Source organism: Arvicanthis niloticus, chromosome 27, assembly GCF_011762505.2.
Source record: "Arvicanthis niloticus isolate mArvNil1 chromosome 27, mArvNil1.pat.X, whole genome shotgun sequence".
In the NCBI taxonomy this organism is placed as follows: Eukaryota; Metazoa; Chordata; class Mammalia; order Rodentia; family Muridae; genus Arvicanthis; species Arvicanthis niloticus.
Window position 1 is genome coordinate 19,245,038 of NC_133435.1, and position 12,811 is coordinate 19,257,848.

General features: G+C 38.9%; 1 protein-coding gene across 1 annotated transcript; it reads right to left on the reverse strand.

The window, feature by feature from the left end:
* Positions 1-654: 654 nt before the first annotated feature.
* On the reverse strand, positions 655-12,320 carry Ibsp (integrin binding sialoprotein). The gene is made up of 7 exons (XM_076926319.1): positions 12,177-12,320; positions 9,445-9,511; positions 9,295-9,345; positions 9,127-9,204; positions 5,530-5,595; positions 2,626-2,790; positions 655-2,088 (listed from the first exon to the last, which is right to left on the reverse strand). Exons 2-7 carry the CDS (start codon positions 9,496-9,498, stop codon positions 1,546-1,548), a joined length of 957 nt encoding a protein of 318 aa, XP_076782434.1. The 5' UTR covers positions 9,499-9,511; positions 12,177-12,320; the 3' UTR covers positions 655-1,545.
* Between the last annotated feature and the right edge of the window lie 491 nt (positions 12,321-12,811).

The following is a 12,811-nucleotide window of genomic DNA, read 5'->3' on the forward strand; positions in this document are numbered from 1 at the left end:
AATTTTGCTTTTAGGTTTATATTAAGGAGTCAGTTGTTATCAAGACTTTGTAAACTAAGTGTGTGTTTGTATTTGTGTGTGTATGTGTGGTTTGTGTGTATGTAGCTTGTGTATGTTTTTATATGTGTATATGTGTGGTTTGTATATATGTACTTTGTATGTGTGTGTTTGCATTTGTGTGTGTAGTTTGTATTTGTGTACTTTGTATGTGTGAGTACTTACATTTGTATGTGTGTTTGCATGTGTGTATGTGTAATTTGTGTGTGTTTGCATATGTGTGCTTTGTATGTGTGAGTATTTGCATTTGTGTGTATGTTTGCATATGTGTATGTGTAATTTGTGTATGTGTGTGTTTGCATGTGTATAAGTGTGTGGGTAGGTTTTGTATGTGTAGTTTGTGTGTGTTTGAATTTATTTGTGTTTGTATGTGTGTAGTTTGTCTGTTTATTTGCCTTTGTGTGTGTTTGTGTATGTGTGTGGTTGTCTGTTTACATACATATGTGGTTTGTGTGTATTTATGTTTGCATGCATATTTGTGTGTACTTTGTATGTTTGAATGTGTGTATGTAAGAGTTTAATTACCCCATTGTAAAATCAAATTTTGTAGGGATAAGTTTACCAGAAGAACAGAGGACACCCAGTCACAACTGAATCTTAGGTATAGAATAAGTCATTTATTTAGCACAAGTTTGTTCCAGATGCTTTGCAGAGACAAATTATCCATGGGGGGAGGGGTTGTATTAAAACCAGTCATTGTTTATCTTAAATTCAAACTGCAGTGGGCATCTTACAACCTATATTTGTGTTCATTAAATCTGGGATCTCTAAGAGGAGTTATTTACTCCCTCCTGTATGCAGCTGATTCTACCCTCCTTAGTCAGACCTCAGCCATTCAGATGTATTGAATAAAGAATGTTTCCGGATCCTCTGAGTGTTAAACCCTGATGGAAATAAGTGTTGCTTTTCAGCTGAATTGTTCCCCGCTTCTTAAATCCACTACTCATTCCAATGTTCTCCCTTTCTTCTTAATTATCACTCACGTGAAAGATTGCATATTTATTTGTGATAAAAATGCATGTGCATAGGTCACATAAAATACATGAGGATGAAAATTAAACCAAATACAGTATTAGATAGAGGGTGTGATAAAGGATCTCCACATATTGTATACAGTGTTGTTAATAAATCTCTCGTTAGGAGCCTTCTTGTACAGGGTATGTCTGGGCAGATAGGAATAGTGTACACAGCACAAACACTGTAGACCTGCAATCTCAAAGCATTCCATCTAGTCCCAACTCCTAGATCTGTGTGCTGCTTGATCAATAGCCCTGACTTACAATGACCCTTCAATGACACACCTGGGGGGGAGAGGGGGGAGAAGAAGCCCACTACAAACAGAAGCACTTGCGGAAATCACTCTGGGATTGTAGCACCATTCCACACTGTAAAATGCACATCTGTTAGATTGCACCTTCCTGAGTTGAACTTTGAAAATGGTAGCCAGATGCAAAGATAGAATGGGGAATTCCCCTCCGGGAGGGGCCTTCACTGATGGTAGTAATAATCCTGACCCTCGTAGCCTTCATAGCCATGCCCCTTGTAGTAGCTGTATTCGTCCTCATAAGCTCGGTAAGTGTCCCCACGAGGCTCGCCATTCTCATTGTCATAGACTTCATATTCATTGTTGTACTCACTGCCTGTTTGTTCGTATTCTCCTCCATACTCAACGGTGCTGCTCTTTCTGATCGACGAGGAGGTGGTCCCATAGGCCTCGGGCGGCGGGGTCGTCTGCTGAAACCCGTTCAGAAGGACAGCTGTCTTGGTGCCATCACTGGTCAGCTCCCCGGCCCCTGTGGTTCCTTCTGCACCTGCTTCAGTGACGCTTGCCTCCTCGGCTTCTTCTTCTCCGTTGTCCCCTCCACTGCTGCCATGACCGCCGTCCACCTCTGTGGAGTTGGTGCTGGTGCCGTTGACCACCTGCTCGTTTTCTTCCACTTCTGCTTCTTCGTTCTCGTTTTCTTCTTCCTCCTCTTCTTCTTCCTCGTCACTTTCCTTCTTTTTTGGAGCCTTGCTTTCTGCATCTCCAGCCTGGAAAGGAAGGTTTGAAATCATCCAAATCAAGTTATGAAAAAAACTCAGAACTTTTGTGCTTGGATGCTGTTTTGAGTTGAACATACTATAATTTGTTAAGGAATTTGTGATGACTTTGAAAATTCAGAATGGGTAGCTTTGGGGTGGGTTTCAACGGTTTGGGGGTATACTTGATAATCCTGCCCTGCTTTCTAAGCTCTACCCACTTTCTCTGCCTTGGAAGGGGCACATTCGGTGTGGGGTGATACTTCTCTGTCCCTTTTATGCAATATGTAGCTGCCCATATTAGCCTGCTGCTTGCTGTCTTCTGTTATGATATAAATTTTCAAGCAACAGCTTGGGGTGGAAATTTACAGAATATCATTCCTCATCTGTAATCAGGGAAAGTGTATCTATTCTTGTTTCTTTAATGAGGTTCTTTAACATATATTCTTTAATATACATAAAATGGTATCAAATACTATGTGAATAATGTCAGGGAAACTTAGACATCAGCAGAAAGATGAAAACGGAGTCCACGTTTGGGCTCGTTACCTTCTTGGGCAGTTGGAGTGCAGCTAACTCAGCAGTCCCTGCTTCAGCTGTGGTCTCTGCTCCATAACTAGCTGTTACACCAGAGAGTGTGGAGTTCTCTGCCTCTGCCTCCTGTTCTTCATTCCCCTCAGAATCTTCGTTGTTTTCCTCTTCGTTTGAAGTCTCCTGGTGAAAATACCCAAAGTTTCAATTTTACTACAGCTGGAATAAAGCTCAAGATTTACCGGGGCTCTCAGTATATTTGGGAATTGCTCTCAGCTGGCTCAACCGTCTCCCTGTGTGCCACGTTCCTTCTTATTTCAAGAACTAAACATTATTTAATTCTGTTTATCAGCTGGTGGGATGGTTTAGCTTCACTTTATCAAATCAAAAGTATTTGTGCTTTAGATATTTGGTGAACAATTGTTTCAAGTATTCACAGTATTGTATAGTGCTATTACACGAAGATGATTAAAAATTAAGTCAAACAAATGTACATTTTAATATTTAATGTTTTATTCTTTTATTTAGGTGTGAAATGTTAGTTTGCAAATTGAGCTAGTCTATCAGTATAATTAATACCTGCTAGTAAAAGTCTGGATTTTGTTTGTTTAAATTTATATATTTAAATGAGTACTGGACAGTTGAATTTACTTGAAATGTATTTTTGGGAGATTGTGATATTCAGATACTGTTAAGATTTCAGGAAAACAAACTAAAACGTGGGGAGTGAACTCAAATTCCTGCGCTTCTGCTCCCCAGAGCCACCATTCCAGCCACGTGCAGCAGCAGACATGCGAGAACCATAACAGCCCAACAGGATCCACGCCCACTCGCGAGCTACACAAGAAACTACACATTTAAGAAAAATAGCCTCCTAAAATCAACATGTATGGCCACTTTAAAAAGTCCTAGAAGGCTCCCTGCAGTAGATTTTGTAGCAAAATCATCAAAACGCCCATTTTCAGATATCATACATTCTGACACATTGATACAGTGCAATACTGACAGAAAGCCAGTAAGGACTGTATGATAATACAGATGAATCTGAAGGTCAGAGCAACAGAAGCCTCTTATAAGAGAACATATACTATAGCATACTATATGTAGATTATGTGTATATATATATATACTATAGCATACTATATGTAGATTATGCGTGTATATATATATATTAAGTATTGTATATTTTTTAAAAAAACAACAAGCAGAAGCCTTCTGTAAGTCACACTTATGTAGTCCACGGTGGAAATTGACTAGTGCAGTATTAGGCAGGTGTCACTTTTTATATTAGTGATAATTTTACCTACATGTTCAGTTTCTGAAACTTCAGTGAGCTGGTGAAGTTATCATGTATATTGCTATACAAAGTTGAGCAAGTCGTACATAGTTAAGGTAGGGGGTTTGTTATCATCAAATAGAAAACCTTCCCAGGTATGAATCATGTGAATACAACTGCAGGGGCTGTAAATCTAACTGAAACTATAGATTAAATCTTAAAGAAGAAATAAAGATGCAAGCATGCCAGGAAACGTGCAGATGGAAGACTCCCAAATCCACTTCTCTGTTGATTACTGAGAATGGATGATCTCTGAGGCACCTATTCCTTTGACATTTCAAAATGAAATCATTACATATTTACTGTGCACCATATGTGCATCAGAATTAGACAGTATGAGCAGTTACAGAGGTGAGCACAGAACAGTCCTTTCCTTAAACAGAGTTTAACATGGGTGGGGGGGTCTCAGGTCTTAGGGGATGTGAACAGAAGAAATAGGAAGAGCTGCATATGCAGAGATGGCTGGCTACATCGTGGGTGTGCATAACTGTGCCAGAGGCCTGATCCTTCTGCGTGAACCACCACCTCAACCAGAGTAAGCCAAGAGCTGCTGCCAGAGATACATGCTGCAACGGGGATATGGAAAGGCCATGTCACAATTGCTATACAGAAAACAGCTGCAGGGAAATGAATGCGTCTTCCTTAGTTTGGGGGTACAATTGAATTGCAGCAAGGTTGTGAAGGATGTAATAATGCACACGTTTTCTGGGCCAGGTTTGGCATTGTTTTAAGGCCTTCCATCTGTCAGTGTAGCTGTAGCACAGGAAATGTTACTTAACCAGAAGGAAAAAAAACCAATCCTTTGTCACCTTTCAAGTTACCACATCCTTTGCTTTCAGGATAGCTGACACAGATGCTCTGTTTTTGCCTGCCATTTTCTGTTCATAAATACCACCTAGGAATACCTGGATTTAGAAGGTTCCCAAGCCAGAGTAGCTATAACTGACTAGCCAGAAATATATATCCTAATTGATATGTTTCCTTAGGCAAGGATGTCCGTTAAAAACAAAATAACATGATTTACAAGCTGTGTAGGAATTTTAGTCATGATTGCAGTAATTTTAACTGTTTAGGAATATATTTATATGTCTTGAGTATTTTGGTTTCTGTAATCTAATTATTAGACAAAACCCTATTAAATTACTATTAAAGAGACCAACTGCATTCTGTAGATCAAATGGGGCACCACTGTAGAGGCTTCACTTGGCTTCACATAGGGTCCACTGAGGGAGGAAGGTGAGTCACACTAAGCTCAGGATTACTAGTTCTTGCTGCTATCATGGGCACCAAATACAAATAAACTTCATGTTGCTTTCCAATGGATTTTGCACTTCCCTTAAACGGCAGACACCTTTGTTTTTCTGAACCATGTCTAGGAAGTTCTAACCCCAAATTACAATGATGTTTGAAGCAGGTTATTTTAGTTGTTTCTAATTTAAGTAATTCTCCACCTGTCCAGAACAGCAGGTTCTGAGTTGCCGGCAAGGAAGCAACGGCTATTTGCTGAGTCTAGAATTCATGGAATAGTTTTCTATCAGTTCCCTGTGCTGCCTGGCTTGTTACAGAAGAAATACAAAGTGTCTTACCTCTTCCTCTCCCTCCTCCTCTGAACTATCACCATCTCCATTTTCTTCCGAAGAGTCGCTGCCTCCCTAAAATATACATACAGTGTGTGCATGTGTATATACATATACAATGCATAACCATATACTCTACAGCAATTAACACTTCCTGATAATTAAAGTGTAACACGCAGATATTTACTTACACTTGGTATTATCAGCCTGATTGATTTACTAATTACGGAGGGGTATTGAGTGAAAAGAGGCACGTTCGCACATCTATGGGACGAGGAAACAAAACAGCTGCCTTATGAAGAACAGTGTGTGGATGGAGATTACTCTCTCTCAACCTCCCAAGCATAGGTAATATGTTGAAATAGTACTCTCTATGTAAAAACCAGAATAACAGATCACAAAATTGCTTAATTTTGAAGGAACTGCAAGAACTGCTGAGTGAAGCTCTCCATGAGGGGACAACTCAAAAAAGTGCGACCTCCCCACCCACTTCTAAATAGACTTCATAGTCTTATTTTCTTACAAAATATAGGTGACTCATGATTTAGCTTACAATAAAGAGAAAAATTGTTATTTGATAAGTCTCTTAAATACTGCAATCTCAATTATACCTTGTTTTAAAGAAGTTAAATTTGTGTTCCTAGCTTCTCAATCAATTAAAGCTAATTTTAAAATAATTGATATATACACAGTTAAATTAGATGAAGGATTTTTTTAAATGCTCTTACACTTTGGTGTGGTGAGAATAAATTAGACCAAGGATTCCACATATAAAGCCGGGGTCGGTGAGCTTTGCTGGGGTCTTTATTGTTGGTGCTTTTATATTTTTTGTTATAATCTTGCAATGCTGTGGCTCAAACTCGGGGCAAATGCTCTACACATTAGACTTATCCTAATCCTGAGATAGTTAAAATTAAATATAAGTCTAAACTTGCATTAAAACTTCTAAGACATGAGAGGAAATTTTTATCTTCTATCAGAAATAACCCAGATTGAATCTTCCTTCTTCTTCTGCACCTAGCCCCAATGACCTTAGGAATTAAATCCGTACCTAGATCAGTCTTTTATTTCCTACTGATTAATCTTAGCTTAGATTCTCATGATCTGATAAACATCCTGTCCTTGGAGAACATTATTTAGAAGGACCAAGATCTTCTGCGTTATGAATAGGCTGTAGAAAAGACTCATGCTGCTCCCTAGTGCCTGTTGGCCTCATTCTTTAGGTGGCTACGTCACCCAGCCAAGGGAAGGGAACATGTGCTGTCTGAGGCCAATAATAACTTTGGGTGGAAAAAATTATTAAGCCCTCCCTGCACTGCTATGACCTGGTAGTTGTGCTGTTCCACACCTAGTGGGGTATAAAACAAGTCATTATATTTGAACTATTTCCATTTATTGAATCAAATATAGAGGATCATATATTTATATAACCAGAGCTGTTTTTTCTCAGCTGGGAGTATGTTGGGTATTTTTCATGGTTCCTTCCTTCTAATTTTCTCCCTAACTCAACCAGGATATACTATTCATAGTGTGCTGGGAACAGTTTAAAAGCTATATGGAATGCCCTATGGTTTGTATTTTATTTTGTTATGGTTTTGAATCACTTTACTTCCTTTTACTTAACATTAATTTATCAGTCTTATTGATTCCTCCAGAGTCTTCAGTGAATTTAGATAGAGACATGAAAAATGAAAAATGATAGATAGATAGATAGATAAGATAGATAGATGACAGATGGACAGATGACTTCATGAAAGACAATTCTGAAAACCCATCTTGGTATGCTTGCTGAATATGATAAAAGATATAAAATTGAATCTTGTCCTCTACAAGTTGGCACAGTAATCAAATATTATCTTAATCATAAAATGTAATTTTTCATTAAAATAGCTTAGGATACTAAATTAAGATGATTTTTACTTTTGTCTCTATAGGTCAGCATAGAAATAATCTATAGTAGACTTGCTGATGGCCTTGCCACCCATCTGGTGCATTATTACATGCAAGTTGATATTTACAGTAAGCCCATAAACAGACTTACTCACTAAAACATGAATTTCAAAGTCAATAAAATATAATGCATGGTGTCAGGATGACAGCCTTGGACAATAAACAGACACCGACATAAGTTAGGAGAAGTGAGACTTTGTAAAAGAGGAGCTTGTCACAAATATCTCAGAAGTTGTACTATTTCAAAATAACTATCTCACAAGTTCTGCTTAACTTACTCAATCCTCTATGTATACAATTTGCAACAAATGTATACTTGACTTCTATGGACTTTGAGTCTATCAGTGATAAACAGTTGCCACTTTACCAGTATTAGTACACTGTGAACACATATCTATAAAAAAAAAAAAAAAAAAAAAAAAAAAAAAAAAAAAAAAAAACCTCAGGAGGGAGTTGTTGTATCTAAATGTTAGATATTCCAAAAAAGTTGGCCAGCTACATAAGAACTAGAATTCATATCATTTCTGTTTTAGAAAGAGAGAAATGTTCCAAATGTACCCTGTTTATTTCTGGGCCTGAGGTGAACCAGAGAATGGTAGACAATTCTGAAAACCCACAACTCTTGTATTGTTCGTGCTCATATTTCTGTGGCCACACAAGTTCCCTGTCATTATAATGGTGCTAGAAATACTTGAGGATTATGATTTCCTATCATTGCATGAGCTAGATAGGGGTTAGCCTGACACATGGTAAGATTCGGAGCCAAGCACTGCACTGAGGCAGATTTCTCAGCCGTCTGCTGCTTTCAGTGCCTTGGATGTCCTGGGTCAAATGCTACATAATTTTTGCTCCAGACCCAAACTGTACAGTGACAAAAATAGTGTCACTCTAGCTTGCTGTGAATTTAGAATCAATACCACACCTTCCAGTATTCAAAGGCCTTTTTCACAAATAGCCTGGCAAAAATGGGATGTCTCATTTTTAACTTTAGTTATTTTACCTTCTAGTTTTACAAATTATCAGGATATTTTTTTCTCATAGGCTTCCAATATTGCACAAGTGTCTGTGTTGCCTCTGAAGTGCTTGAGCCAGATCCCCATCATAATTGTGTTCCATGTGACACCTACAGCTCTGCCACCTACAGGGCAGGGTCCTGGAGATCGTCACTGACACTGAGGAACTAAGGCCACTGTTGTCTGAAGACCCTCCTGGTCCCTGTGACTGTAGCTTGTCCCATGTTGAGAAGATGCTGACATGCTACATGTGAGCAGCTGGCCAACAGCACTGAATCAACCATCAGGACAATTAGTGATCTCATCACTGGCTTTTTTTGTCACTAGTTGATAGAATGGTTCACTTTTATCAGCAGATTAGCTGAGCGCTTAAGTACTTGTTTTTTATTGTCCCAAATGCTTTCAGTCTGTGTGCTGTCTCTCTCGTGTTGAAGGAAAACTTAGGTTTTTGTTTTGGTCTTGGTGGTTTTTTTTTGTTGTTGTTGTTTTGTTTTGTTTTAATAGTAAACTCAGGCCTTCATAGCAAGAAGTCTCTCTGGACGAATTTGTGTTGAGAGTGAATCCAGGTGTTTGAGTGTTCACTTTGATCCATGTCATAACACAAGCTTAACAAGTGGAAAGGAGAATCAAGTTTTGCACTTACCTGGACTGGAAATCGTTTCAGAGGAGGATAAAAGTAGGCGTGCTTATAAAGAAAGTATCGTGGCCGGTACTTAAAGACCTGCACAAATAAAAGAATTTTATCATTCTGTTTAGTGTACAGTTATATTGGAATAAGCATAGGCCAGAGAAATTGTCTGAAATCAGTTACCCCGTTTTCTTCAGAATCCTCTGCTTTGATTCTTCGATGGAAATTTTTCATCTGTTCAAAACAACATTTTACTGTTACACATCCTGTTTGCATAAAAATGTATAACTACTCAAAAAAATATAGGTTTTTTTTTCCCCACAATGAACTTACCGAAAAAGCACAAGCCATTCCCAAAATGCTGAGCAAAATTAAAGCAGTCCTCATTTTGCAATTTCTTCTGCAATTGAAGAAGTGATATAATTAATAGATATTAAAACATAGTGTGTGGCTTGTTTGTTCATAAATGATTCAGTTGATCTTAATTTGTCTAATTCTCATTTGAGAGGTGTAAGTATTTGCTTGCCACAGGTGGGGTGTTTGACACCCCCTCCCCCTGAAAAACTTTGTCTATTTTCAAAGTCCTTCTGGTTATTCTGTAGATGTGTCTGAATAGTACTGAGCTTCATACTTGACTGGTCTTTCTGTGGTTTGTCAGTCAAGGACACTGGATCCATGTATCTGGATCTAAACACTTGGCGTGCTTCACATAGGGGTGCATAAACCCCAAATAGCAGGAACAAGGGGCTATCAGCCACACCAGCTGTCTTGTCAGTGCAGCTGTGTGCCCTGTTTCATTACTAATAGTTAAAAATCAAGCAAAGCTCAAATGTGTTGAAACGGTTCATTTACACAGTGAACTACAAGAAGTTTCCAACTTCTGTGCATGGATTTCTGAACTGAAAGTTCATTCTTAAAATAGGCAGTAGGAGTTGTTTTCTTATGAATACCTTTGAATACTTCATAGTTGGCTTGGGGCCTGCAAGAGAGACGGAAAGGTGCGAAAACAAGGGGGGGAGTGGGAGGGAGGAAGAAAGGGAGAGAGAGGGAAGAAGAAGAAAGAAAAGGAGAGGGGAAGAAAGGAAGGAAGGAAGGAGAAAGAGATGAGGGGAAAGAGAAAATGGAAGGGAGAGATGGAGACAAGAAGGAAAAGGGAAGAGAGAGAAAAGAGAAGGGGAAAGGGAAACACCCCATAATATATGAAATACCACTCTGGTAGTCTGAGGAAGAGCTCTTCAAAGTCTCATCTGGAGGTATCAGATAAATCTCCTTAAATTGGGTTTCCCCAGCTCCATTTAAATTTTTCATCTATTAGTGTGGAGCACTGTGATCTATAGATGCTCGAGGGAACAACTCTCAGTGGGTGAATAGTCCTGGAAATCCTGGGGTACAGCAGCAATTTCCCACTTCCATACAGCCCTATCATAAATAGAAGCAGACAGTGAACATTACCCTAAAATTCTATTGTAATCCTCTAGAAGTTGAACAAGCCTAGCTGGAACCAGACAGCTCTCACACAGCTGAAGGGGTTGCTTCTTAAATGGAAACAATTCACTGACATAACGGGGTTGCCAATTCTCTGTACAAAGCCCATGTCAGGCATTATACTCTGTAGGGGATTTTTTTTTATTTTATTTTATTTTACCTCGGCATTAGCATTGACTATATCAACCCTGAGTATTAGATACTAAAATAATAACCATGCAGAGTAAGACATGAGACACACTTGATGTGAGAATTTTGATTTGATAGGTACATACTTCTTCACAGTCCTCTCCAACTTGTGTGCTGGAATCATTCTTATTTGTATGCAAACAAAAAAGAGAAAGGAGGAAGGAAGAGGGTAGGGAGAGAGAGAGAGAGAGAGAGAGAGAGAGAGAGAGAGAGAGAGAGAGAGAGAAATGGAGAGAAGCAGAGTATAGGTTAACAAATTTAGAGAACCAGAGGGGTTTAGTCCATGAAGATGGACCACCTGTTTAAGAAGACTGATGTAGCCATTCCTGGTGCTATACTTAGGAGTTAGATGCAGGAGAATCTGGAGTTCAAGGACATCCTTGGCTACATACTAAATTTGAAGCAAGCATGAACTGTATGAGAGTCTGTATCAAACAAAAACGATTGCAATGAGGAAGGAAGAAAAGGAAGAGGAAGAGAAGGAGGAAGAGTAAGAAGAGGAGAAAGAAGAAAAGAAGGGGAGGAAGAGGAGGAGGAGGAACAGGAAAAATGTTGCTTTATAGCTTAATAAGAATGTGATATAATATTGAAAGAACTAGAAATTTAAATATACAGAACTGGAGACAGAGCTGTGATAATAACAGTTTCTCACAAGAAATCATGATGTAACCAGAATGAAAGCATGGCCTGGATGATCATATTTTACACATAAAGACAGTGAGCTCTGAGAACCTCAGATAGCCACCATGTTAAGCTTGCCTTGTTTACGTTTTGATTCCTCACACAGCAGACACTTCTGTAGTGGCCACTGCTGACTTGGACAACTCAAACTCGTAATGGATCACAGTAAGTGCTTAAATACATACGAGCAAACAAAACCATCAACTTCTGTAGTGGTTTATACATTTCCACGGTGATTTTAGAGCTATAGAATATGAACATGTTGAAATTTAACACAGAACATATTGAAAAGATATTGTGTATTATTGAAGCACAGATGAGGCATATAATTTATGGCAAATGCATATGTGCAAGCAATTTACAGATGTAAATAGTACTGTAGTTAGGTTACCTTGAATACATCGGCATAAAAAACAAAACAACACAAAAAAAACCCAAAAAACAAAAAATCCAGATGGCCATGATCTTCAGAGATAGAGAGAAAGATGCAGCATTTTCTAGTTCATGTTACCAGTCTGAGCAGTTTAGCTTCGTGCTTATGTTAACAGCCTGGCCTCCTAAAAGAACCTAAACTCAGAGGTCCCAATTCATAGCAAGCAAAAGTTCAAGTAGAGCCATTGTGCACTGTGCAGTAAGATCCATGCTTCAACTACAAATTCCAAGCCAAAGCCACACAGGAAGCCTGAGGTGCCTGGCTGTGAGGTGCTTACCCTTCTGCAGTCCTGGCTGGAGTGAGTGAGTGGCACGGATTGTTCTCCTGGCTGTCACTCACTCATTCACTCACTCTTGCTGACTATAAACCCTTCTCCGCCTCTCGACAGCCAATCATGGCCGTGGCCAGTGCAACGTCAGGCTGTGGGTTCTCACCAGAGAATCCCAAACTTCAACACGTTTTCAAGATTCAGCCTCAGTTGAATAAACATGAAAGGTGGGCCTACTGCCAAGAGGCTTGCATTGTGGGATTTAATTGAAGGGTGAGAAGATGGTAGTTAGGGTTCTGAATATATATAATAATATACTGCATTTCAAATAAAATAAATAGCAAAAGACTTAAGCATTTAAACTTTCACAACGATGCAGGTTTTCACTGTGTTGAAAGAAAGGAAACCTGGCCGCTGTTACACACAGCATTGCATGAGTCTAAAAGCATTGAATAAGTAAATGGGTTGATGCCAAGAGATATTTCAGTATTGATCCCTTTATATTTCCTCCTGAAACATATTTCAGAGCTCATAAATCAAAATTGATATTATTAAACTAGACGGACTGCTTAAACTTTGCTAAAGCACGGTGTTGATGGAAAGTTACAACATCTGGGTTCAGACCAAGAAGCTGATTTCAGCGT